Below are 25858 nucleotides of genomic sequence, written 5' to 3'. Positions count from 1 at the left end.
AATCCCTTGCAGGTTGGAGTCTGAGCAACTGAATGGAGCTGAGTGTTTACTGGCCAAATGCCCTTCCCGTTGCCAATGCAGAGTTATATTCAGCGGATATATACTCATCGTGCCCAGAGAGCGAAATAGGTGCCTAGGTTCGAACTACAGTCTCCTGAATGTGAGGCTACAGCACCACTTCTAGGCCACCACACCACTCAGACAGGAAACACAATGGCCAGATAAATTAATTTTTCTTTACCATAAAGCTACATTAATAGAATTTTGCATGTGTGAAAGTTCAACTCTCTCGCCACCTCTTTTACAGCCTGAGAACTTAAGAAGGGTCCCTTCTGAGTCTTTTGCTCCACCCACTATGCAATTGTGGGCTATGCTGCCTCTTATCTGTTACCTATTCAGCACCTGTTTGCTCATCTCCCAAGGTCTTTCTCACGTATCTTTACATGAACTCACATTCCAAGATGTTCATTAGAAATCCTTTTGGTGGTAAAATTTGTGGTTTTAAGGCTTCTTTCAGGATGGACTTATGAGAGAGGCACACCTTATTACGGACCGCTACCCCCAATAGTAACCCATAGCCCCTATCAGAGGTGGGTTCCTACCGGTTCGGACCAGTTCAACCGAGTAGGTAGTAACTTGGCTGCCAATGCCCCCAAACTGGTTCTATTGGCAGCGCCATAGGCACCAGCATCTTGTTTTTTGCTTCTGCGCATGCGCAGAAATATTTTTTCACTACTGTGCATACAGCACATCAAGTGCGCGTGTGTGAAGCGCATCCCTGAGTGAACCGGCAGTAAAAGAATCCAGAACCCATGAAGGCAGGGCTGACGTCGCTACAACACGACATGCAATCTTGGTGCTCCAGGATTGCTGTCAACATCTCTGCTGCTGGATGGCCCTTTTTGGACCTAAACCGTCCCGAAGAGATGGTGATAGAGAAGGACACATCCTGCTGATCTCAGGAGCATCGCAAAGCCCCTGATTGATCAGGAGCAGCTCTTTCCTCCAGCTACAAGAAAAGCAGCCATTGAAGCTGCACAATGTTGGGACAGACCCCTGAAACGGAAGCAGAGCAGGAGAGAGAGTGTATCGAAATTGGTGAGATAAACTTTACTATTAGAGAAGAGAACACCCAAAAAGACTTAGAGCAAAATTAAAATTCAAGACAGAAGAGAGTAAGTGGCGGATTAAGCCTGTATTAAAATTAGAGTGTTATCTTTCTTTCCTTAACTTTGTTTTCTTTTTTTTGGATGGAATTCCTACAAATGCCTCTTACTTTTTAAATTGGACTGGTCTCTTTTTTCCTTCTTCTATTTTTCCTCACTTTTTGTATTTGTGGAGCAAGAATCTCTTTCTTTTTGTAACGTTCGGGTGGATTTTATCTTTTAAAATTTTTTCTCAAGCTCGGAACAAAGAAAGGGCTAAAAGTAAAAAAAAAAAAAAGTAACACTGCCATCTAGAGGCTGGAGGCTTGGAAAAACTAATTTCTATGAACATTTGACTTATATTTTATATCTTAAAGTCCTTGACTTAGTTTACTGAAAGGAACAGTGGGAAGAGCATGATTTGTTCATACAGGCGCTCTTTTGGAGTGTTATCAGTAGCTGGATTGGAGTAAAGATAAAGCCTGGTCTTGAAAGATTATAGTGAATTTGTTTGAAATTTCGTAGTAAGCCTTGGATGGTTTAGTGGCAGTGCTTACAACCTGGAAAAATGGTGCAACATGAAGAAGAAAAGGAATTAACATTGCAAAAAATTATGTTAGAAATTCAAAAAGTTCTAATAAGCACAGAGAGAATTGACAAGAGATTTGAGATTATAGAACAAAACAGAAAGAATGGAGGGAAGAGTTGAGAATATTTACAAAACAACGAAATTTGAGGACAGAGTTCAAAAAACTGAAGAGAAATATGAACAAAGTGATAAGAAAATTGTTGACATTGACAGCAAACCGAGAGTGGAGGGAAATGATGTGTGAACTACTGAAAGGAGAGATCGGTGAACTTGAACTCTATCCCAGACTTCAAAATATAGATGAAGAAAGGGGAGAAAATTTGGCAGAAACAATGAGAGTAATTTTGGCAGAAGCATCAATGGTAACCAAAGGCAAGATGATGGTAGGAACAGATGGAGGGTTTCGACTCTCTATAAGATATGGAATGAACAACAAGTTGCTAAGAGAAGTCCACATAAGACTTATCAAGAAAACACTTAGAAAACAGATTCTACAAATGGCAAGAGATATTGGGCTGGACTACTACTGGAAGGATATAGGATGATAAAATGAAATGTTACAATAAAATCAAGTTAAACTTAGTTAAACTTTGAGCATTATGTATAAGACAAAGTAATAATAGTTATAGTCAAATAAATGATTAACAATGATAATAATGCATTTATATATACTAGATTGATAATATGAAATTTTATATAAAATTGCAAGTGGGACTATGGAGATGAGGTTGAAAAGCTTTTTTAATAAAAGATAAACAATTTTATATAGAATAGAATATAAAGATATAATATCATTGGATGATGTTAGGACGATGTAATGAAATTTAAAGTAAATTTATATTATGGTGTTTCATTACATCGTCCTAACATCATCCAAAGTAAATTTAGTTATGCTTCACATAAAAAGAATGTAATAATAGCTATACTCAATGAAAGTTTAATAATCATAATAATTGTATACATATATATTATATTGATGATATTAATAATGGAAAAAACATGGAATTGGAAATTATTAGAGAATGTTACCAATACTAGAATAATAGAATGATTTAGAATAGGATATAAACAATACTTTACTATTGGATATATTGAAGATGATATAATGAATTATTATAATATAAATGAATTTATATTTAGAATACCTTGTTTAAAATGAAGAAACAAAAGTGATAATCAAACAAGTGAAGTACTATAATAATAATGTATACAAATATATTTGATTGATAATATGGGACTTTAGATAAAGTTTAAGTGATGACTATGGAAAGGACGCACAAAAACCTTGTAACCAATCGACACGCTGTACATAATTGAAGATGTTTTTATGTTATATGTCTTGTTTGTTTATGTTTGTTTAAAAATAAAAACATTATTTTTTTAAAAAAAGAATCCAGAACCCATCCCTGGTCCCTATGCAGGACTAGCTCATGAGTAGACATGGCCTCAATCAGGTAATTCCAGCAGGTCCTCCCATCTTCCATAATGATAGAAGAGCAATCTAGATTAATCTGCCTTTAATAAGCAGGCCCTGAGCAAGAACATCATAGTTACGGAGTTTGGCTGCCGGTTTTTCTTATGACCAAATTGCGGAACTACTGAGGAGGAGACGAGACGAGACGGAAGGACAAACCCTGAGGGAGAGGATGCGGCATTGTAGGAGAACAGGAAACCGTCTCCGCGCTGGGGCCGGAAGCGTGGTGCTCGGTGCGCTTTCTCAGAGGCACCCCGGAGAATTCCTGCTTGCTCCCTGCTTTTAATGCCTTTAGAGTCATTTAGCCTGCTCTGTGTAAATGCGGCCCTCTCACCGCCCTCCCTCCTGTGGCAGACAGTCTTCTGCTTCCCGCCCTCAATCAGAAGGGAGAGCCGTGGGAGGGCCGCATTTACACAGAGCAGGGAGGGCTGTTAGAGGGCCGTATTAAAACCGCCCCCCGGGCCGCAAATGGCCCGCGGACCGGACTTTGGACATGCCTGTCATAGTACCTTCATGATTAGAGTTAATGAATGCCTATTCAATTACTGAAATCTAACCCTGATCTTGAAATTCAAAATTAGAAGCTATGAACTTTGACATGAGACCTCCCATCTTCAGAATCCCAGGCATGTGAGGGATGACTACCATTATACAGTAAGCAGTTCTCAATTTACAATTACTATTTAGCGACCAATCGAAGTTACAACAGAACTGAAAAAAGGGTCATCAGATTATGACCATTTTTTCACACTTTGCAGCATCCCCCATGATCAGATTTCAGATACTTGGCAACCGGCTCATATTTATGTATCCCGTGCAGGGTTGGGATTGAACATTTTTAGCAACTGGTTCTCTGCCTGGTTGCTGGGTGGGTGTGGCCATGGTGGGTGTGGCCTACTTGTCCTCCTGGGCAGGGGGGGGCGTTTTCACACTCCCCAGGCTCCGGAAGCTTTCCTCGAGCCTCCGGGGAGGGCAAAAACGGCCTCTCCCAGGCTCTGGAGGCCCTCAGGAGGCCGAAAACAGGTCCGTTTCTGGACTTCCGGAAAGCCCATTTTTTGCCCTCCCAGAGCCTCTGTGCAGGCCCTGCACTTTCCTGGCATGAGGAACGGGCCACGTGGAGACTCCTGGGAGGGGAGGGGTTGGGCCAGCCAGTCCTTCCAACTACTGGTTCGGGAGAACCAGATCTGGTTTGCCCAAACTGGTCCGAAATGGCTGAATCCCACCCCTGTTCCCGTGGTCATGTGATCAGCTTTTGTGAACTTCTGTGACAAGCAAAGTCAATGGGAAAGCCAGATTCACTTAACAATTGTGTTACCAACTTAACAACTGCAGTGATTCACTTAAGAACTGTGGCAAGAAAGGTCTTAAAATGGGACAAAGCTCACTGAAAAACTATCTTGCTCAGCAATGGAAATTTTGGGCTCCATTGTGGATCGTAAGTCATGGACTAACTGCATTTGGTAGGGAGAGAAATATACTTTGTGTACTTTTGTTCAGAGACATTGTCTCCTTTCACATGGTCCTTTTTTTAAAAAAATCTGAGCCCTAACAAATGTAAGGAAACACTTTTAAGGCTGAGGTTTACTATAAATTACATCCCTGTTGAATTCCACCAACGGTTCTTCCTTAGAGGGAGGAAATACTCTTCTGGTAAGATGTGCAGACAAGGTGTCATGACTGCATTTCACACCTGTTTGAGCTGGATCTCCGAGTTAACTTTGACATTGCAGATTTCACAGTGGAAGGTTCTCTCCTGAGCACTGGGGTCTTGGTTGCCTGGTTCCCCTCCAGTTGTGGGACTAAGACGTGGATACGCTTTGATAGGCCCCAGTCCGCTGCGCGCTTCCAGGATAGTCTTGTGCTTTGTACCTAGGAGAGTACAACACAATACTGAAACTACAAATGCTCAAGAGGAATTTCCACCAATCATTTCTTGAAGCACTTTCTCTTGTACACTTCCTCCCAAGGGAACGCTGTTTGCAAAATTGGTAGAGACAGTCTAGTCCTCTACGAATATATACTGTATCTACAGTTCTTTTTCTTTACGAATATATATTTTATCTACAGCTATACAGTTGTATAGTTACAGTAATGTAGCCTATAACTCAGTCTGTCTTGTTGACAAACTAAGATTAGAAAGGACACAGAATAGAATTTTCTGCAGTGACTTTTTGTTTTTAATAGAACCGATTCTTTAAGCTAGAAAAAGCCATCAGGTTCCCCTCCTGTAGTAACATCTACCTTCAGATAAAGGTTTTTTTTTTACATTACAACTTATTTAGCTATCAAACCACCATATTTTAGAGACATTCTAAAGTTCTTTTTTATATTGTTACATGACAATTATATTTTTTACATACATTTACATAAGTTCCCCCACTTGCACATATGTGCTAGTCATTCTTGACTCTAGGGGGCAGTGCTCATCTTCATTTCAAAGCCAAAGAGCCAGCGCTGTCCAAAGATGTCTCTGTGGTCATGTGGCTGGCATGACTAAATGCTGAAGGCGCACAGAACAGTGTTACCTTCCCACCAGAGGTGGTTCCTATTTTTTCTACTTGCATTTTTTACGTGCTTTCAAGCTGCTAGGTTGGCAGAAGCTGGGACAAGTAACGGGAGCTCACTCCATTATGCGGTGCTAGGGATTTGAACCGCCTAATACATCTAAGTATTGATTTTACTTTATCAGACTGTCTCTGTGTATATACATATGTGTACACACACACACACACACACACACACACACACACACACTCATTGTAAAAATGGTTTTCTTCCTATCTAAATTGAGAGGGGCGAATATGCTGACTGGGAATGAAAAAAGTATTCCTGCCTTTGGTTGAGTTTTTAGCAAGTTTTATTGGTACATATTGGTAAGCAAAGCCTTAGCTTGCAGATAAATATTATCATCTTCTGATATCTGCACATTAACTTGTTACCAATGATGCATAAATACAAACATGAAAGAATTTACAAGAAAAAAGAGAAAATGAGAGGTGAACCCTACAGTATGATTCTAGTTCTGTGTTTAAATACTGCTATCCGAATTCAGCAAAAACCTTTTCTTCACAACTGGAAATCCTCTCAAATCATACTCCAGTAGCTGCTTTTCCTACAATTGTCTCAGTGTTAGGATATAATTTAGGAAGGAGACAAGTCCAAGGGCAAATTCAGATGAACAAATCTATGCCTGAATTGTGCCACTGTAGACTTTGAATGTTGAAGTTGATCAATAATAGGGCAGATACAATACAAATGCCAAACAGGATAATGTCATCATAATAGGATGGAGACATGGAGAATTTCAAGAAAAACTTTAACATATTAAAATAGAGGGCTAACATTACAATCTCAATGGTGAGAAGAGGCTTATGTTTTATTAGTGCCTCACCGCCTGAAATCTGTTTATTCAAGACTTGGAATATCCAAACTGAAAGGCCAGAAAATGGTTCCCATAGGACAGGGGTGTCCAAACTTGGGAACTTTAAGACTGGTTGGGGAATTCTGGGAGTTGAAGTCCACAAGTCTTAAAGTTCCCAAGTTTGGACACCCCTGCCACAGGAAAAGAAAAGAAAAACAATAGGAGTTCATTCAACCTTATTCTAATCAGAAGCAATGACAAATGTTGAGCCCTAGAAAAGGACCTTAAAGGAAGTGTATTTATCATATAAGATATGAAAATTTGTACTTTGACTCTATATACTAAATCATAATCTACCTAAATAACACAGAACCTCTGTGATATTCTAAATAAATAAGGACTGAATGTATGGTATGTTCTACTAAGTAAATAAAACAAGAATAAGCAAGGAGGAGTACACTATTCCAAATTATGCTTTGCAAAAAGCTAAATTCTGCCATTTACAGTATATGTACTTAATAAATTGGGTTACAATCCATAGTAAAAGTCCGATTTTGTTAATTTATAGAGAAAAAAAGGATTCTTGGAGGACATTAAACGTTTTTCCTCTGTGTGCTGTAAATCCCATTGAATCCTGTTTGAAACTATTGCTTTCTAAAATATTGTATGTATGCAAAAAGATCATGACTTTAACAGAATAACAGAGTTGGAAGGGACCTTGGAGGTCTTCTAGTTCAACCATCTGCCTTGGCAGGAAACCTTGTATCATTTCAGACAAATGGTTGTCCAATCTCTTCTTAAAACCTCTAGAATTGGAGCACTCGCAACTTCTGGTGGCAAGTTATTCCACTGATTAATTGTCCTGTTAGGGAATTACTCCTTAGTTCTAGGTCAATTAGTTCTCTCCTTAATTAGTTTCCATCCATTGCTTCTTGTCCTACCCTCAGGTGCTTTGGAGAACAGGTTGACCCCCTCTTCTTTGTGGCAGCCCCTGGATGTAAGGATGACTTTGGAAATAATATTTCCCAAAGTTCACTTGCTCCTATTATGAGATTCATTGTTTATCTAAGATGATACCCTTGGGGGTTTTTGGGGTAGGTGGGGGGGTTGGTTGGTTGGGGATATTGATTTCTGTGATTCTACAGTGTGCCTATAGACATACATGTCCTGTCCCTCTATTCACCTGCTAAATTTTATAAAGAGGGAACAGAGACACAGGTAATCCACTGCTCCACAGGCATCTTTAAAATCATTGTTCTTCGCAATAAAAAACCTCATTCTTGCACATAGAAAATCTCACTTCCTATCCTTGATATTTCTATTTAAAAAAAACCAGGCAGAAGGAAAGGATTTCTGCCATGTATCCCAGAGTTCCTGTCAATCACAGCAAATGATTTAGGGTTAACTAGTCTGAGCTGCAGAAAAATAGTTTCCCATGATTGTATAATGCAGGAGTGGGCAATTGTGGCTCCTTTATGATCTGTGGACTTTAACTCCCAGAATTCCTGGGTCAGCCACACTGGCTCCGATATTTTGAATTTCACAAGTTATAAAGGGGCCATAGTTGCCAACACCTGGTATAATGTATCAATGAATGGTGTGGAGATAGGAAGTTTTTGGTTCAAATCTCAGTTAAAAACAGAAATTTATTCTTTCCTGTATGTTCATTGCCTACCCTTAAACCGAAATTTGCTAGTTCTTGAGGCCAGGAGGCGTTTCCCAGAAACCCCATGTAGGAAGAAAGGGTTGAGTTTCCAATCCACACTGAAGCATTTATGGCTGTTTCTTTTTTCGTGTGTGTGTGTGTGTGTGTGTGTGTGTGTGTGTGTATGTTCTTCCCATGATTCTAATGAATATGCAGGCACAGGCTTGGCTGTCTGCCACGACTAATAAAGCCACCCCTTGGCTAGGAGCCTAGAATGCTATCTTCAAAAAACCAAGATTAGACTTACGGAATGCTTTCTCAACGGCTAGTAAAGTGGACTGTTGTTTCCTGCAAAGATTCTCCTCCCGTTGCTCCACCTATAAACTCTTTGGGAGGGGCCACAACAGTAGCCAGCTAGCCCTATTTCCTTCTATGACGTCTTCTCCACAGCTGCTCCCAACCAGTAAATGAAGCAAAACCAGATTGGGCTTTCTTCCCAGGATTTGGATAGAAGAGATGCTACTGGCCACCTCCTTTGCCATCAGCATGGGGAATTGCTCCAAGCCAGCAAAGGGCACCTACTTGGCCCATAACTCCTCCAAGCCAGCAGAGGGCACCTACTTGGCCCATAACTCCTCCAAGCCAGCAGAGGGCACCTACTTGGCCCATAACTCCTCCAAGCCAGCAGGAGGGTCCTTGGCACATAAAACCCCCTAGCCAGCCATCATTGGTTGAGCTGCAACCTGTGAAGCAGGCAACCCCGGGAAGGGTCTTAACCCCAGGTCATGGATGGGAGGGATGCCAGTGGGCACCTGCCCTCCCTCAGCAGATGGCACCATGGCAGAAAACTGGGCAGTGGCCAACAGAGGGATTGACCTCCCCACCGGTTCCAGTCTCCCCTGCAAGGCCCAAAAAGGTTCTTACCAGACCTTCCTACAGAGAAGAAATCTCCATGGAAGAAGGGATTACCAAACAGAGGCCTGCAGTGTGGATGGTGGGAAAATGTGCGCCTGAAAGGCCCCAAGTGGTTCTTACCCCACCTTCCTACAGAGTAGCAATCACCAACATGGAAGAAGGGATTACCAAAGCCAGGCCTGCAAGATGGGAAGTGGGACAAGGTGCATTTGCAATGCCCCAAAAGGTTCTTACTCTACCTTCCTACAGAGAAGCAATCTCCACCATGGAAGAAGGGTTTACCAAGGAGGCAGCTGCAAGTTGGAGAGCAAGGCAGTGTGATGAAACGGTTCCTAAGTTAAGAGATGTAAATAGGTTCCATTCCTCGTGGGACCCAATTAAATGCCACCATTGTTGTCAACTTGGCCACAGAGTGTCAGAGTCCTTGGCTCCAGCCCCAATGCCACAAACGTGCACACCAACCACCACGGCGGTAAAGAGAGGGTCCCAGATGCCACCACAGAAGAGTCATCTGGGCCAACAACCTCTGGAAGAGGATCCCCAACTTAAGGTGAGGAAGTGTCCTACCAAGGGGGAGGCCTCGGAAGAGGAAAAGGGCAGACAATCTCCGGAGGAGGATCCCCAACTTAAGGTGACAAAGAGTCCAACTAAGGGGGAGGCCTCGGAGGGGGAAAAGCCTAAACGACCTCTGGAAGAGGATCCCCAACTTATGGTGACGAAGAGTCCTACCAAGGGGGAGGCCTCAGAGGAGGGAATTGCCGAAGAACAAATGTGTGTACCAGTCGCCATGGTGGTAAAGAGAGGGCCCCAGATGCCAGAACAGAAAAGTCATCTGGGCAAACGACCTCTGGAAGAGGATCCCCAGCTTAAGGTGACAAAGAGTCCTACCAAGGGGGAGGCCTCGGAGGAGGGAATTGCCGAAGAACAAACGTGTGTACCAATTGCCATGGTGGTAAAGAGAGGGCCCCAGATGCCAGCACAGAAAAGTCATCTGGGCCAACAGCCTCTGGAAGAGGATCCCCAACTTAAAGTGACGAAGTGTCCTACCAAGGGGAAGGTCTCGGAGGAGGAAAAGGGCAAACAATCTCCGGAGGAGGATCCCCAACTGAAGGCGACAAAGAGTACAACTAAGGGGGAGGCCTTGGAGGGGGAAATGCCCAACCGACCTCGGGAAGAGGACCCCCAACTTCAGGTGACGAAGAGTCCTACCAAGGGGGAGGCCTCGGAGGAGGAAAAAGGCCAGCCGTGGATGTTTGAATCCAAGAGCCCAGAACCTACAGCACCTGCAGCAGAGAGCCCTAAACAGCCATGGGAAGAGGTCGCAATGAACTTCATCATGGAACTCCCAGACAGCAGTGGGCATAAAGTAATTTGGACTGTTATTGATTTGTTTTCTAAGCAGGCACACTTCATTGCTTGCTCAGGATTGCCATCCGCAAACGAATTAGCGAAAATGTTTGTGAAACACATTTATCGCCTGCATGGAGTACCCAAGAGGATCATTTCAGACCGCGGAGTCCAGTTCACAGCCAAGTTCTGGAGAGAGGTCCTGAGATCCATTGGGTCCACACAAGAACTGAGCTCAGAGGTTCATCCCAGCATGAACGGCGCAGCAGAGGGAGCCAATGCGGTGGTGGAACAATACATCAGGTGTTTTGTGGACTATCAGCGGGACAACTGGTCGGACTTGCTACCCTTCGCCGAAGTGGCGTACAACGATGCGGTCCACAGCAGCAGAGGATTAGCGGGTTTCCAGATTACCAGTGGCATGGAAGTTGTTGCCATGCCTGAGTTGCCTAGAGAACCTCCTTCCTTCATGTCTTTGAGTGAATGGATGGACATGCTAAAGAAAGGATGGGAGAATACGAAGAAGGCTCTAGCAGTTGCGGCAGAAGCCTACCAGAAGCAAGATGATCAACATCGCTCACTCCTAAACCCCTACCGTGTGGGGGACAAAGTTTTGTATCTACCAAATACATAAGATTAGAAATGCCTAGCAAGGAAGTGGGTCCAAAATGTCTAGGTCCATTCCCAATAGTGAAGATAGTTAACCCAGTTACAGTTCAACTCAGTCTACCCAGAAGTCTAGGGGAAATTGACCCAGAATTTCATTGTAGCTTGTTGAAACCAGTAATTGGGTCTAACAGAAGAGCATCCACCCAAGCTCAATCTCCTCCTGTAGTGATAGAAGGGGAAACGCAATCTGAGGTGGAAAAAATTGTAGATTTCAGGCTGAATAGGGGTCGCTTACAGTACTTAGTGCATTGGAAGGGTTACCCTTGGTCTGAAGCTAATTGGGTGAACAGTGGGAACCTAAAAGTGGAGAAGTTAGTAAAGCAATTCAATGGGAAGCTTCCCGAGAAGTCAAAGGGTTCCCCTGGGTGGAGAAGAGGTGGTTAATTTTGTTATGTTAACTTTTATATTATTCTCTTTGCAGGAAACGTTTTTCTTTTGAGGAGAGGCTGCCTGTCAGGCCTGTAGTTATATTCTTTTTAGGATCTTTGGCCTGCCACACTTCCTTATAATTTTCTATGCTGTTTCAATAGTGTAGTAGTTGGGAGGGGGGAATAGAAAGGAGTAGGATTGTAGAATGTATTGTTGACATTCTTTTATAGAAGCCAAGGTCATCTTTTGTCTCCGCACCTCGACACCTGACCAGAACCAGAGGGGTGTAGATGCCAGAGTGGAAGGTGATGATTGGAACATGTGATGGATTTGTGGGTGTGGGGATAGATCATGAACTATCAACTGGGTGGAATTCAGGATGTACATCAGAGTTGGAATTTTTCCATAGAGGTGCTAACTTGCCTGTCGAATAAATTGGACCTTTAAGGATGTTTTGCCTTGGACAATGATTTATTTCTGCATGGTATTTAGAACCCTAACAATGTATTTGTGTTACAACCCCTGGTATGCCTAAATATGGGAGGAAAGTCACTACTCCCTCTTTCTGTCCTTTGTCTCATCACAGAAGACCATGCAGGCAGAAAACCATATTTTTATTTTTAATTTTGCCTTTTTATATTTGTGTTGTATTTGTACTGATAAATAAATAAAGGGAGACTAGTATAGATCTATTTTGAGCTAATTAGCTCTCATCAGCTAGCCACACCCTTACTGGGATTTGAACCTGGGCTGTATTATATCTTACGCAGGAGTCTTAGCCTCTAAGCCACAGGCTCGCCTCCTTATCAGTTGAGCCAGGGAAATAGGTATGTATTTGTGTTGGCTCAACTGATAATAATAGAGCCCAGGTTCAAATCCCAGTAAGGGTATGGCTAGCTGATGAGAGCTAATTAGCGCGAAATAGATCTATACTAGTCTCCCTTTATTTATTTATCAGTACAAATACAACACAAATATAAAAAGGCAACATTAAAAATAAAAATATGGTTTTCTGCCTGCATGGTCTTCTGTGATGAGCCGAAGGACAGAAAGAGGGAGTAGTGACCTTCCTCCCATATTTAGGCATACCAGGGGTTGTAACACAAATACATACCTATTTCCCTGGCTCAACTGATAAGGAGGCGAGCCTGTGGCTTAGTGGCTAAGACTCCTGCCTAAAATATAATACAGCCCAGGTTCAAATCCCAGTGAGGGTATGGCTAGCTGATGAGAGCTAATTAGCTCGAAATAGATCTATACTAGTCTCCCTTTATTTATTTATCAGTACAAATACAACATTATATATATATATATATATATATATATATATATATATATATATATATATATATATATATATATATATATATATGTATGTATTTGTGTTACAGTACAAATATAACACACACACACACACACACACACACACACACATATATATATATATATATATATATATATATATATATATATATACACATGTATTTGTGTTATATAAAAAGACAATATAACATACACACACACACACACACACACACATGTGTAGGGATTGGCTGTATTTAACCCTTGCTTGTACTCTCCAGAGCAGCACCCTGGAAAATAGAAGCACTAGACTGTTTGTAGTAATGAAATAGAAAGCGCTCTTCCCTTCCTCATTTTCTGTTTAGAGGAATGGTGCCTCTAAACCTTTTGGGGAGTGCAAAACCACTTGTGACACGAAAAGGACAACGAATGGGACTGGAAAGCCCCCCTCAAACCCATGCGTTAAGGAGAGACAGCAGAGCAGCAATGGAAGGAAGATCAATTAGCAATGATTAGACTTATATACCACTTCACAGTGCTTTTATAGCCCTCTCTAAGCAGTTGACAGAGTCAGCCTATTGCCCCCAACAATCTGGATCTTCATTTTACCCACCTCAGAAAGATGGAAGGCTGAGTCAACCTTGAGCATGGTGAGAATCCTGGGCATCCTGGGAGGTCACACGAGGCTGGCTACTGGTACTAGTGAACGCTTCATTGAGTGAGGGGTTCCTGCCAGCCGTCTTGAAAGAGGCGGTTGTGAGGCCCTTGCTCAAGAAGCCTTCGCTGGACCCAACTGAGCTAGCTAATTATCGTCCCGTCTCCAACCTTCCCTTTTTAACGAAGGCTGTAGAGAGTGTGGTGGCTCAACAGTTCCCACGTCACCTGGAGGAATCTGATTATCTAGACCCGCGCCAGTCCGGCTTCCGACCCGGGCACAGCACAGAGACGGCCTTGGTCGCGTTGGTGGATGGGTTGTTCCTCTATCCTGGTCCTATTAGATCTCTCAGCGGCTTTTGATACCATCGACCATGGTATCCTATTGCGCCGGCTGGAGGGGTTGGGGGTAGGGGGCACCGTGTTGCGGTGGTTCTGCTCCTACCTCTCTGACCGGACACAATGTGTGTTGGCAGGGGAGCAGAGGTCGACCCTGAGGCCACTCACTTGTGGGGTGCCGCAGGGGTCGGTCCTCTCGCCCCTCCTGTTCAACACATATATGAAGCCGCTGGGTGAGATCATCCGTGGTTTTGGGGTGGGATACCATCTGTACGCTGACGATACGCAGCTGTACATCTCCACCCCAAACCACCCCAACGAGGCCGTCGAAATGATGTCCCGGTGTTTGGAAGCCGTACGGGTCTGGATGGGAGACAACAGACTCAGACTCAACCCCTCCAAGACGGAGTGGCTGTGGTTACCGGCCCCCCGGTTCAACCAGTGTATTCCATCGCTGGCCATCGGGGGCGAGCAGCTGGCCCCCGTGGAGCGGGCGCGCAATTTGGGCGTCCTCCTAGACGCCCGGCTGTCTATGGATGACCATGTGGCAGCCGTGGCGAGGGGGGCGTTCCACCAGGTTCGCCTGGTGCGCCAATTGCGCCCCCTATTGGACCGGGATGCCCTTCGCACAGTCACTCACGCGCTGGTGACGTCCCGTCTGGACTACTGCAATGCTCTCTACATGGGGCTCCCCTTGAGATGCACCCGGAGACTACAGCTGGTCCAGAATGCGGCCGCGCGGGCAATTATGGGGAGAACGAGGTTCACCCATGTAACACCTCTCCTGCGCGAGCTGCACTGGCTCCCTGTGGTCTACCGGGTGCGCTTAAAGGTGTTAATCACCATCTTTAAAGCGCTCCATGGCACAGGACCTAGTTATTTGCGCGATCGTATCCTGCCCCATACATCCCTGCGACCAATCCGCTCTCACAGAGAGGGACTCCTCTGGGTGCTGTCCACTAGGCAGTGCCAGAGGGCGGCGCCCAGGAGTAGGGCCTTCTCTGTGATGGGCCCAGCCCTCTGGAATGACCTCCCTCCAGATATCAGGACAACGACTGATCTCCACTCCTTCCGCACGAAACTCAAGACCCACCTGTTCCAACTAGCCGGCCTGGCTAAATTAGAACTCTCTAACCTCCCTGGCAATTTTAAACTGTAATTTAAATCTTTTGGGTATTTTAACTGTTTTAATTGTTGTAATTTTACTGTTATTTATCTTAACTTTGTGGCTTTTATTTCTATTTGAATTGTTAAATGTTGATGTATTTACCTCCTCCATGCCACACGCCTATATATTTGATTGCACGTCGCCCCGAGTCCCTTCGCGGAGAGGGCGCGACTGCTAAATAAAATAAAATAAAATAAATAAATAAAATAAGAATCAAACTGCTGGCAGGCATCAGAATTAGCCTGCAATACTGCATTCTAGCCACTGCACCACCATGCCTTAATTAAGTGGGTCAAAACAAACTGGGGAGCTGATCCCAGCCACTGTAGCAATGCAGTGGAGCCTTAGCTTTTCTGCTATAGCCATTAGGAAATATACTTTGCCCTCGCTTCCCTTCAAGGCCTGTTTTTCTTTTATTCTGGTTTGGACTTGTGGAAGAAATAAAATAAAATGCAGATTCATTTTCAGAGTATTTACAAGGTCTTTGGAGTCTAATCAGTTAGTACTATGACAGTGAAGTTATGCTCAAGAGCGTGTGAAATTAATATCTATAAAACTTGAGAAGTCAAAGGGGACTCTGGAAAATAGGGTTTCTTGCCTTCTCTCTGTATCTGTAAGAAATAAAATTTGCGGGGAAAACTCTGCAGATTTGCCCAGACTTCATCAGATGGACAGATAACATCATTCTGTTGTCTTGAAAGATTGAGATAGAAAAATTAAGGTTTGGTCTTTCTTTTAGGTGTGGAGTAGAAGCCACCTCTACACTTAAGTCTTTGCACTAGTAGTCCAAAGTCAACTGCACTTTTTAAAAATCCCACCTTATGAGTCTATTTCACAGTTAAGCTGCTTTATTTCTGATTCAGTCCCATTATATCCATCATCAGATTGAAGTAATGCCCTATTAAAATTTGTTTTTATTTAAAAATAAATAAAAATGTTGAAACCTTGAAGATCTTGTGGGGAAGCCATGTTTTCCAACTCCCTTGGTTCAAATTGGTGTTTCTTCCCTGCCAATTGAGATCCAACTCTATTTTCCAGCACACTCTTTAAATACAGGAGAGGATATAACAATCTCCACAATGAAAGAATGGATGGAAAAACACTTCAGTTAGCAGAGATGGCCAAGCTAACTGTTTTAATTAAAGAAAAGAATATATCCAGTTTTGTTTCTACATGGAAACTGCTTGAAGATTTTGTGCTTGAGACAGAAAAAAACCCTGTGAAATTCTGATTAGAGAAATTTGTTGTCATAGAAATGAATAATATATATTAAATATGTAAAAGTAAATAAGTTGTGGCTGTAATAATATGCTTCTCACACAAACACGAACTCACACAAACACCAAGCTGAAAACACCAGCCTGAAGATGGCGAGTGAGACCTCGCCGAAACATTGCTAAGACAATCTCAATCTTACACAGGAAAAGACTTGAATACAACAAGACATGTATATATATGTATATATATGAGGGATGTGGTGGCTCAGTGGCTAAGATGCTGAGCTTGTCAATCAGAAAGGTTGGCAGTTGGGCGGTTTGAATCCCTAGGGCCACATAAAAGAGTGAGTTCCCATTATTTGTCACAGCTTCTGCCAACATAGCAGTTCAAAAGTATGTAAAAATGCAAGTAGAAAAATAGGGACCACCTTTGGTGGGAAGGTAACAGCGTTCTGTGTGTCTTCAGCGTTTAGTCATGCTGGCCACATGACCACAGAGATGTTTTCGGACAGTGCTGGCATATTGGCTTTGAAATGGAGATGAACACTGCCCCCTAGAATCAGGAACGACTAGCACATATGTGTGAGGAAAACCTTTACCTTTGTATGTATGTAAGTATGTATGTACGTACGTACGTACGTATGTGTATATAATATATATTTATAAGCAGAGGAGTAGTGTTGAGAAGTAATTTGAAAACCCAGCACCAGAAAATGGATCTGGGCTGGGACTCTGAATGCCATTCTTTGCATTCCTGTATTGGGCAGGTGGGAAGGGGGGGCACCAACAGAGTCTCATTGCTCAGCAGCAGGGAAAACAATTACTGGTTGGTTTTAAATTGCCTTAAGAAGTTAGTTAGTGGGAATGCCAAAGCATGGCTCTGGTTATACGTATCTGGAACAACTAATTCCTGAATTAGTTTAATTTTAACTGTTACATGCCATCACACAAGCTTCTCTTGTAAACATGTGCCTAGAAGCCTGGAGGGGGTGAACTCATGGTTCTCCACAGCTTCTCTTCCAGAAAGCACTGTTTGCACAGAAATATTGTCAAACTAGCAGCCACAGGACGAGGGGCTATTTGGTTTGACCTACCTCCTCAACAGTCCCTCTCACCAAAACATACCTTTTAAAACTCTCCACAAATACCTTTGTTATGTGCCTCAAGCTGAGACAGCGAGTTCACGGCCACTTTGCAGAGGGCACAATAGAGCAGCTTCTTGGCCTTCTCTTCATCGGGCTTGGGACTGCTGTTACTATGGGGTGCTGCCCCTGAAGCAGCTGGGGTTGCCGATGTGGTCGAGATTTCTCCCAACTTGGTCCCCCAGGCTGGTCCACTCTTGGAACTCTGGCTTGGCTCCGGGCAAGCGGCCAGGTGGGGCGCTATTGCTGCTGCTGGAGAACCCAGGCAGGGCTGTTTCTCTGGCGAGGAAGGAGCTGGCACGGGGGGCACCGTCACTGATGCTCCTATGCCGTTCAGCTGCTCAGCTGTGTAAGAAAATCAAGAAGGGAAAGAAACAAAGAGAAGGGATCAGGAATGGGGCAGAAGCAGAGAAGCCACACACAAATCTGAGCAGGAGGTGTAATTAAGAAACCAAAGGTTGCAGAAGGGTTAATTATAGCCAAAGCTCACTACAACCTCAGTATTTCTTTTCAATTCCAGGCTTAAGCAAAGTGCTAGCGTGGCAATAATAGATAACCACTGCACAATGCGCTCATCTATCTTTCCCAGTCCAAATACCAAATTAGGCATCTGGCAAACCCAGATCTAGGATTCAGAGTGCCTCTCAATTTAAAAATTAATCACTAGGCAAACCTGTGACATACGGTGTCCAGGTCACACGCCAAGTCTCTGGACCCTCAGGAAGTCACACGAGAGGATCCTGCTCTTGCACGGCCTCTGGAGCCTCCAAAATACACGCGAGAACGAGACGTGCTTTGTTTTGGAGACTTCAGGGCCACCCAAGAACATTTTTCTCAAGTTTCCAAGCTTTGTGTGATCTGGAGCTGCCTCGGATAGGCATGTTTTTCTGAGAGACCAACTGAAAAATATTTACAATTATGTAACCCTGCATTTATTTATTTTATTGAATTTAGAAGTTGCCCATTTCACTATCCAAAGGAAATCTTTGTTATGAATTCTTTCTTTTTTGTCTATGTTTGTCTGTCTGTGTATGTGTGTGTGTGAGAGAGAGAGACAGACACGCCAGCAGAATCAAGTTAGGCATTTTCTGAATTTTTGACATGCTGAGCCCAAATGGTTCACCTTCACTGCACCAGGCTCAAGGTGCCCTGTAGCCTTGAACCAGCAATCCCCAATTAATTGCATACCAGATGTGCTGGGCATCCAGAATTTTAAGACGAATAAATCTGTTTTCTAAAAGTATTATCAAACCTTTTTTAAAAAAAATAACTTACATTGGAGAGAAACAACATTTGACAGTATAGACTATCAGTTTATAGTCGCATGCTCAGAATCTATAATTTCAGTGTGCATAAAAACAGATTATCATAGAAATCCAGTACATTATACTGTCAATCATAGCACTCTCTAGGGCTTGGATTATCAAAGCATACTTATTTCTGGAAATTATAATTTGTTGAAATCTAGCTGCTGCTAATGTCAGTCCTTTGACATAAAAGCTATAGGCATTCAGTTTTGCATTCTGTTTTATCCCCATAGAATAGGCAGTCTTGAGGAAATGAGGTAGGCAGGCCTTGTAAACTCTGGGTCCTATATGCTTAAGACGTCAAGAATAAAACATCAATACATCATTTGGCATGTTTTAAATCTGAGCCCTGACATTTAAAATAGCTTCTGTGGTTTAAAATTAAATCCTGGTTTTAAATTAAATCTTGCCTTTGGGGCAAGATTATGGAGACCTTCTCTTTATGAAAAGAAAACAAGCAAGGCTGAGATACAGCTTACTAATATGCTGTTGTTATTACAAGAATCATACCCAGGAGACTTCTGTTCTACAATCAGAAGAAATGCATGTAAACTGCACATACATTAGCTTGGCATAATTAATTCCACTGTCAAGACTGTGCAGTATTAAAATATTTGTTTGTTAAACAGGCATAAATGCGAAGACTTAGATCGTGAATTGCAGAAACCTCAAAAGTTCCCTGTTTTTTTTAAAAAGAAAACAACAACTATATTTTATCCGTTCTTTCTTCCCCTCCAACTCAATCCCTTGTCAAAATGGCTAAGCAAATAAATAAAATGGGACTGAATCGGGTATGCTTTAAAAGCCATAGTTCTACCAATCGATATTCGCTTACCATAATTTTAATCAGTTAACGTTTTGGTTCGTTAGCCTATTGATTAACTGGATTAAATTTTATCATGCCCTCTGCAGTGGAGCAGCACAATGTGTGATCCTTGGGAAATTCTTCCCAGACCTTTCTGTACTCTTAAAAAGGATTTTGCTGCATCAAAGTATAGAAAGGTACTTTGGAGGGCAAGTTTCTCAAGTTGGGCAGATGTTTTGAATGTCAACATTCAACGGCCAACTAAATTTATAAGTGAATTGATAAGTTATAAAGGATTTCAGTCATATCTGCACAAGTTAATGTGAAATATGGGGAACAGTTTTCAGATATATATGCTGGATCTTTATAATATCAAAACTGCACAAAGGATCACCAAGAATTTTCCAAAGCTAACTAGACAGAAAAAAGCAAATACTTATTTACCCAAGAGGAAGATGTCCCCGACATTAAGATAGCATGCCCACTAAGGCAGATGGACAATAAAAGCTTGACATCCAGAGTCCTTAGGAGTCAGGGTGCCTCAAAAGTGCAAATGAATTAATTCCTTTTTAAAAGCTTGCTTGCTTACGTTACCATGTTTCATCTAAGACATCTTTCCCATTGAAGAAGTACACCATTCTTCCTAAGTTACTTTTTCAGGTAAATACAGCAGTAATTTATCTTTCTTCCTTAAGGAACCTATACTAAACACAACTACTTAACTGGCATTATAGAGGACCATCTTCATAAAGTAAGATCTAATTGTTAAGCCAAGCTTGTTTCACTCTACAAATGTCTTGGTAAGCAGGAGACCGAGAAGTCAACTAGTCCATTGTTATATTTACAAAAAAATTATTTATTTATTTACAAACATTTACAATCATATGATGCTGGTGCAGATGTCAGTTGTATGTGACTTACAGGATGACAAAGATTTGGGGCAGGAAGGCCCACAGAATGTAACCCTGTGTTCTTCTAGCTCAGGAGTGGGCAATCCTCTGGTGACAAGCGAAACTGAAGGGCCGCAGTGGATAAGGCAATAATAAGTTTTAAAGAAGAGATTGGACAACCATTTGTCTGAAATGGTATAGGGTTTCCTGCTTAAGCAGGGGGTTGGACTAGAAGACCTCCAAGGTCTCTACCCAGTCTTCTATTCTATTCTATTCCATTCCATTCCATTCCATTCTATTCTGGCTATTTCTTCCCTTTGTTTGTAGGGAATCGGGGTGGAAGAACGCCATGTTTAAAAAGCCCTACTACTCTGTTATCAGGCTACCATTAAAATGTTCATACGATTCCTGCCCTCTACATTGTAGGAAACTGCCCCCCCTCTTTTCGCAGTAGTGATCACCTGTGACCTGGGAGGGGTCACACATTGACCACCCCATTTTGAACTGGAAAGAATTAATAAAGGATTTAGGACCACCTTGGCAGTGAATAATTATTGTCCGTTGGGAGAGTCTGAATGGTGTTGCTTAAAGTGTGAACTGGGCAGCCCAAGAGAGAGGTAGACAAGACCTCACTCCCAACTTGATAGTGTGGATATGTGTATGTGTGTGGGGCTCTTTGCTTTATCTGGATATATGATGTTTGTTTATTTATTTATTTATTTATTTATTTATTTATTTATTTATTATTTATTTATTTATTTATTTATTTATTTATTTATTTATTTATTTATTAATTCAATTCAATTTATAAGTCGCTCCCTCTCCACAAAGGGACTCGGGGCGGCGTACAATCAAATATACTAGCATATCGCATGGAGGAGGTATACATACATTTTTTTTACAATTCATAAATAATAATAATAGCCACAATGTTAAAAAAGCAGTAACAATAAAGTTAAAAACAATTAAAATGCCCTAAAATTTAAAATTTACCATTTAAAATTGCCAGGGGGATTAGAGAGTAGAGTTTTAATTAAGCCAGGCCGGCTAGTTGGAACAGGTGGGTCTTGAGTTTCTTGCGGAAGGAGCGGAGATCGGTAGTTGTCCTAATATCGGGGGGGAGGTCATTCCAGAGGGCTGGGCCCATCACAGAGAAGGCCCTGCTCCTGGGCGCCGCCCTCTGGCACTGCTTAGTGGACGGCACCCAGAGGAGTCCCTCTCTGTGAGAGCGAATTGGTCGCAGGGATGTATGGGGCAGGATGCGATCCCGCAGATAACTAGGTCCTGTGCCATGGAGCGCTTTAAAGATGGTAATCAACACCTTGAAACGCACCCGGTAGACCACAGGGAGCCAGTGCAGCTTGCGCAGGAGAGGTGTTACATGGGAGTACCTCGTACGCCCCATAATTGCCCACGCGGCCGCATTCTGGACCAGCTGTAGTCCCCGGGTGCATCTCAAGGGGAGCCCCATGTAGAGAGCGTTGCAGTAGTCCAGACGGGAGAATCTTCTTGCAGCATAGCACTCTGCAAATAGCTACCTCCTGGTGTAGGAAGAAGGCGGCTGTGTGGGCAAGGACATGGACAAGACCGAGTGAACTGGAGATCTGAAGTCTTCACTGTTCAGCTGACTTCGGCAGAGCTAGCATATGTCAACCCTTGTAATTGTGCTTGGAGTTCTTTCCTATCCCTTTCTAGCCAAACAAGCTATTTGGATGGAGTAGCAGGCAATGGTGATGATAATTAATCATAATCTCTTGTGCTCTAAACAGGTCCAAAAGACATGTCAGGAAGTTTGTATGGTGTGCCTGTTTTCTATCATTTCTTCCTTCGCATGTCATGTCCCAGGCATGGACCACACCGACCTCAGTTGAAAATACCCTACCCCCAGTTTCAAACCAAAGGTTCCAATTGACTCATGTCAGCTTCTACAGGACAGAACAAACAGTTCTCTTTTCCAAGTTTTTCTGATATTTAAAAAAATGGAAATTGATCGGCTTGATTCCATGCTATACTATATGAATACAGTATAGAATATACTATGTGAAATTCTTCAAGAAGAGAGATTGCCTTAATGGACTATGGCCAATTGATCTGGCAACCATTTTCTTCTTCTTCAAGGCTCAAGAAGCACATGATTCCTGTATTACTATTATAGAATAGAACCTGATGAATGGTGAGGGGCAAGACGACAGACTGCCCATACATTTTTAATTATTGTATTTTTCGGAGTATAAGATGCACTCCCCCCCCCCAAAAGAGGGTGAAAATTTGGGTGCATCTTATACACCGAATGTAGCCCCGCCTACCCATTGCCCCCCACCCTTTGGCCTCTGCATATCGTGTTTTAGACCTGTTCCAGGCTGCAGGGATTGCCACTGATCATTGCCCCCCTCTGTGGCTTGTGTTTTCGGCCTCTGAATGCTCCGTTTGAGACCCATTCAAGGCTGTGGGGATCGCCAGAGCACATTGCCATCGGTTGCCGCCTCCACGCATCGCATTTTCGGCCTCTGCACATTGCGTTTGCAGGCGGCGATCAGCGGTGATGTGCTTTGGCGATCCCTGCAGACTTGAACAGGTCTCACATGGAAGCCAAAATGGCAACCTGGAACAGCTGCTGCCTTGTCTGATCGCTTCCTCGCTTCGCCTGCTTTACTCACTGGGGCTCTCTGCGATGATCAGCTGTGTTTTTGAGGCTGCATATCAGCCCCAACGAGGCGTGTGCACACTCACAACCAGTGAACTAATGTGCTGAAGCTGAAAAGGCTGTTTGCTGATAGCCAGATGAATACTGATGGATGCTGGTAGGTAGAGGCAGCTTTTTTTTTTTCATATTTTCCTCCCCAAAAACTAAGGTGCTGCTTATACTCCAGAGTGTCTTATACTCCGAAAAATATGGTAATCTAATTTTTAATCTGTTGTCATATTCATAATTGTTTGTATATTTATATATTTGATTATATTGTAAGCCCCTCAGAATCGCTTTGAACTGTGAGGTGGTCCGCAAATAAATTTAATAACAACAACAATAATAGCTGATCACACAACTATTCACAGTCATTAACAGCTTTTGGCCAAGCGTGTAGCACCAGGCTCTAACTCCACCTAATATACTGATCATGCTGCTGGAGAAAAAATATTTTTGCTACCAGAAAAAAATCAACCTAAGCCATATGTAGGGAGGTATGCGTACTGTTCCCTGACTACTCATCTCATGTGCCATTTTTTGCACACACAACAAGGTAAATATATCCCCTTTTCTATGATGAATTCATTGACTGACTGATTTATTTATATCTTGCCTGATTATTCACAAATAACTCAAGGTGTGAACATATCCGATGCACCTTCCTCTTATTTTCCCCACAACAACCCTGTGAGTTGGGCTGAGAGGGAGTCATCGGCCCAAAGTCACCCAGCTGGCTTTTATGGCTAAGGTGGGAATAGAATCCATATTCTCCTGCTTCCTAGCCAGGTGCCTTAATCACTACACCAAACTAGCTCTCATTATTGCATTGGGAACGACATTGGTATGCTGTTATTAAGTTATGTTGGGAATGAGAACATGTTGTTAGTTGCGAAGTTGTGCCCGACTCATCGCAATCCCATGGACAACGTTCCTCCAGGCCTTCTTGTCCTCTACCATCCTCTGGAGTCCATTTAACCTCATGCCTACTACTTTGGTAACCATCCAGCCACCTCATTCTCTGTTGTCCCCTTCTTCTTCTTTTTAATTTTTTTTTATTTTCAAAACAAACATAACACAAAGAATCTTCCTTCTTTACATACCGTAGAAAGTGTATCAGTTGGTTACAAAAGACTTTCGTGCATCTTTTCCACAGTCATCAACCATAATTCATATTAACTCAAGTATTTTACCTCAGATATGTATACATGTTACCATCATCATACCTCCATTTTCATTTGACTATAATTGTTTAAACGTCCTTTATCATAAAATACACCAAGATTTAATGCATAACCATACTGGCATTTCATTTACTATTTCTAAAATCCTACAATAACACTGAATTCTTATGACCTATTCTAGCTAATCATCCATAATATTTAGTAACAACATTTTCTAATCCTTCTTCCCCCCCTAATAATCAAGACTTAACTGAATCTAACAGTTTTTATTAACCTTTATATATAATCCAAAAGGATTTCTAATTTTCCTTTCATGGGTACCATTCAATATTCATTCCAATTATTATAACACTACACATTGTATACATTATTATCATTATCAATTATTTATTTAACTATATCTATTGTCACTAAATTTCACTAAGTTTAACTAGTTTTAAATTATACTCTTCCATCTATCAACCTGTATCTTTCCAGTAGCAAAACAGTCTCATATCCTCTGCCATTTGTGGTATCAGTGCTCTAATCATCTCCTTAATCAACTTTGTATGGACTCCTCTTAGCAACTCTTTGCTTATAAAATCTCTCATGTAATTTTGATGCCCTTCTTCTGATTCCTTAATCAGCTTATCTTTAATTGTCAGTAGTGTTATCAATGATATTGCTAATAAAAATTCTCTCTTTAAATCCATAAATTCTTTTGTTCTTTCTTCTTCTGTGTCTTGCCATCTGGGGTAGAGTTCCCCTCCATTTAATTCCTCTTTCAGTATTCCACTCTATCCATTTCCAGAAACAAGCCAATCACCATAAATATTAGCAGATTTAATTTCTTTATGGTCATTTTCCTCTTCGGTTTTTAGGATTCTAACCTCCACATTTTCCACTTTATAAACATCTCCAACTTCTTCATCATATTTACTGTTAGATGCTCTAAGTCTTCCAACTTCTTCTCCGTCCTCTCAAATGTGTTTGATAATTTCTGAATTTCTAAGAATATCTTTTGCAGGCTTAAAGTTTCTTTCTGCTGTTGAAGTTGTGCCATTATTTCCAGCTAACAAACACTGCTGCTCTGGCTTGGAAAGTTTTTACAAGATTAAGCATAAATTCACAATAAAGTTTTATTTTTATATATCTCTGGTTAAAGATATACTTCAAAGGGACATCTGTATGCTTTTCTTCTTATCACTCTCTATAAACAAGCAGTGAGACCTTGGAATGCCAAACCAGGATAATCAGTAAGAAAAGTAAAAGTGTTTTGTTTCCAATACACAAACCTCCAGCCTCCAAGTAGCAGTGTTATTGTTACAATTTTCTTTGTTTCTTTTTGTATCTTTTTTGTATTCCAAGTTAAAAAAAGCTCCGATTCTTGAATGAGTTAAAAAAACACCCACAGTGATGAAAGAGGAGAATTTTAGTCCATAGGTTACAAAGAATAATAAAAGGAAAAAAAATAGAAGAAGAAAACTTAATCCATTTGTTTTAAAAGGCTTGCATAAATTCCATCAATGAACATAGCATTTAAAAAGTAAAATAACCCACTGTCCAAAACCATTCAAAGCTTAATTCCACTGCTTATTTCTTCTGTTCTCCAATTTAAATTAATTTTAAGTTTTTTATAGGCAGTCTCTTTTAAAACGGTAAAAATTCCTCACC

At 42.0% G+C, this 25858-nt stretch overlaps 1 protein-coding gene across 3 annotated transcripts in view; it reads right to left on the bottom strand.

The window, feature by feature from the left end:
- Positions 1–25858, bottom strand: part of ZNF385A (zinc finger protein 385A) — a 176916-nt gene that overhangs the window by 2447 nt on the left and 148611 nt on the right. For all 3 annotated transcript variants that reach the window (XM_081935550.1, XM_081935548.1, XM_081935549.1), the window contains exons 5-6: positions 17343–17681; positions 4899–5077 (exon numbers count right to left, since the gene is read on the bottom strand). In XM_081935550.1, coding sequence (XP_081791676.1) covers positions 4899–5077; positions 17343–17681 — 518 coding nt within the window. The remainder of the gene's footprint in view (positions 1–4898; positions 5078–17342; positions 17682–25858) is intronic.

Source organism: Natrix helvetica (genome assembly GCF_964273705.1).
Source record: "Natrix helvetica genome assembly, chromosome: 1".
In the NCBI taxonomy this organism is placed as follows: domain Eukaryota; kingdom Metazoa; phylum Chordata; class Lepidosauria; order Squamata; family Natricidae; genus Natrix; species Natrix helvetica.
The sequence above is the reverse complement of the archived record's forward strand: the minus strand, read 5'-3'. Positions and strand labels throughout refer to the sequence as shown.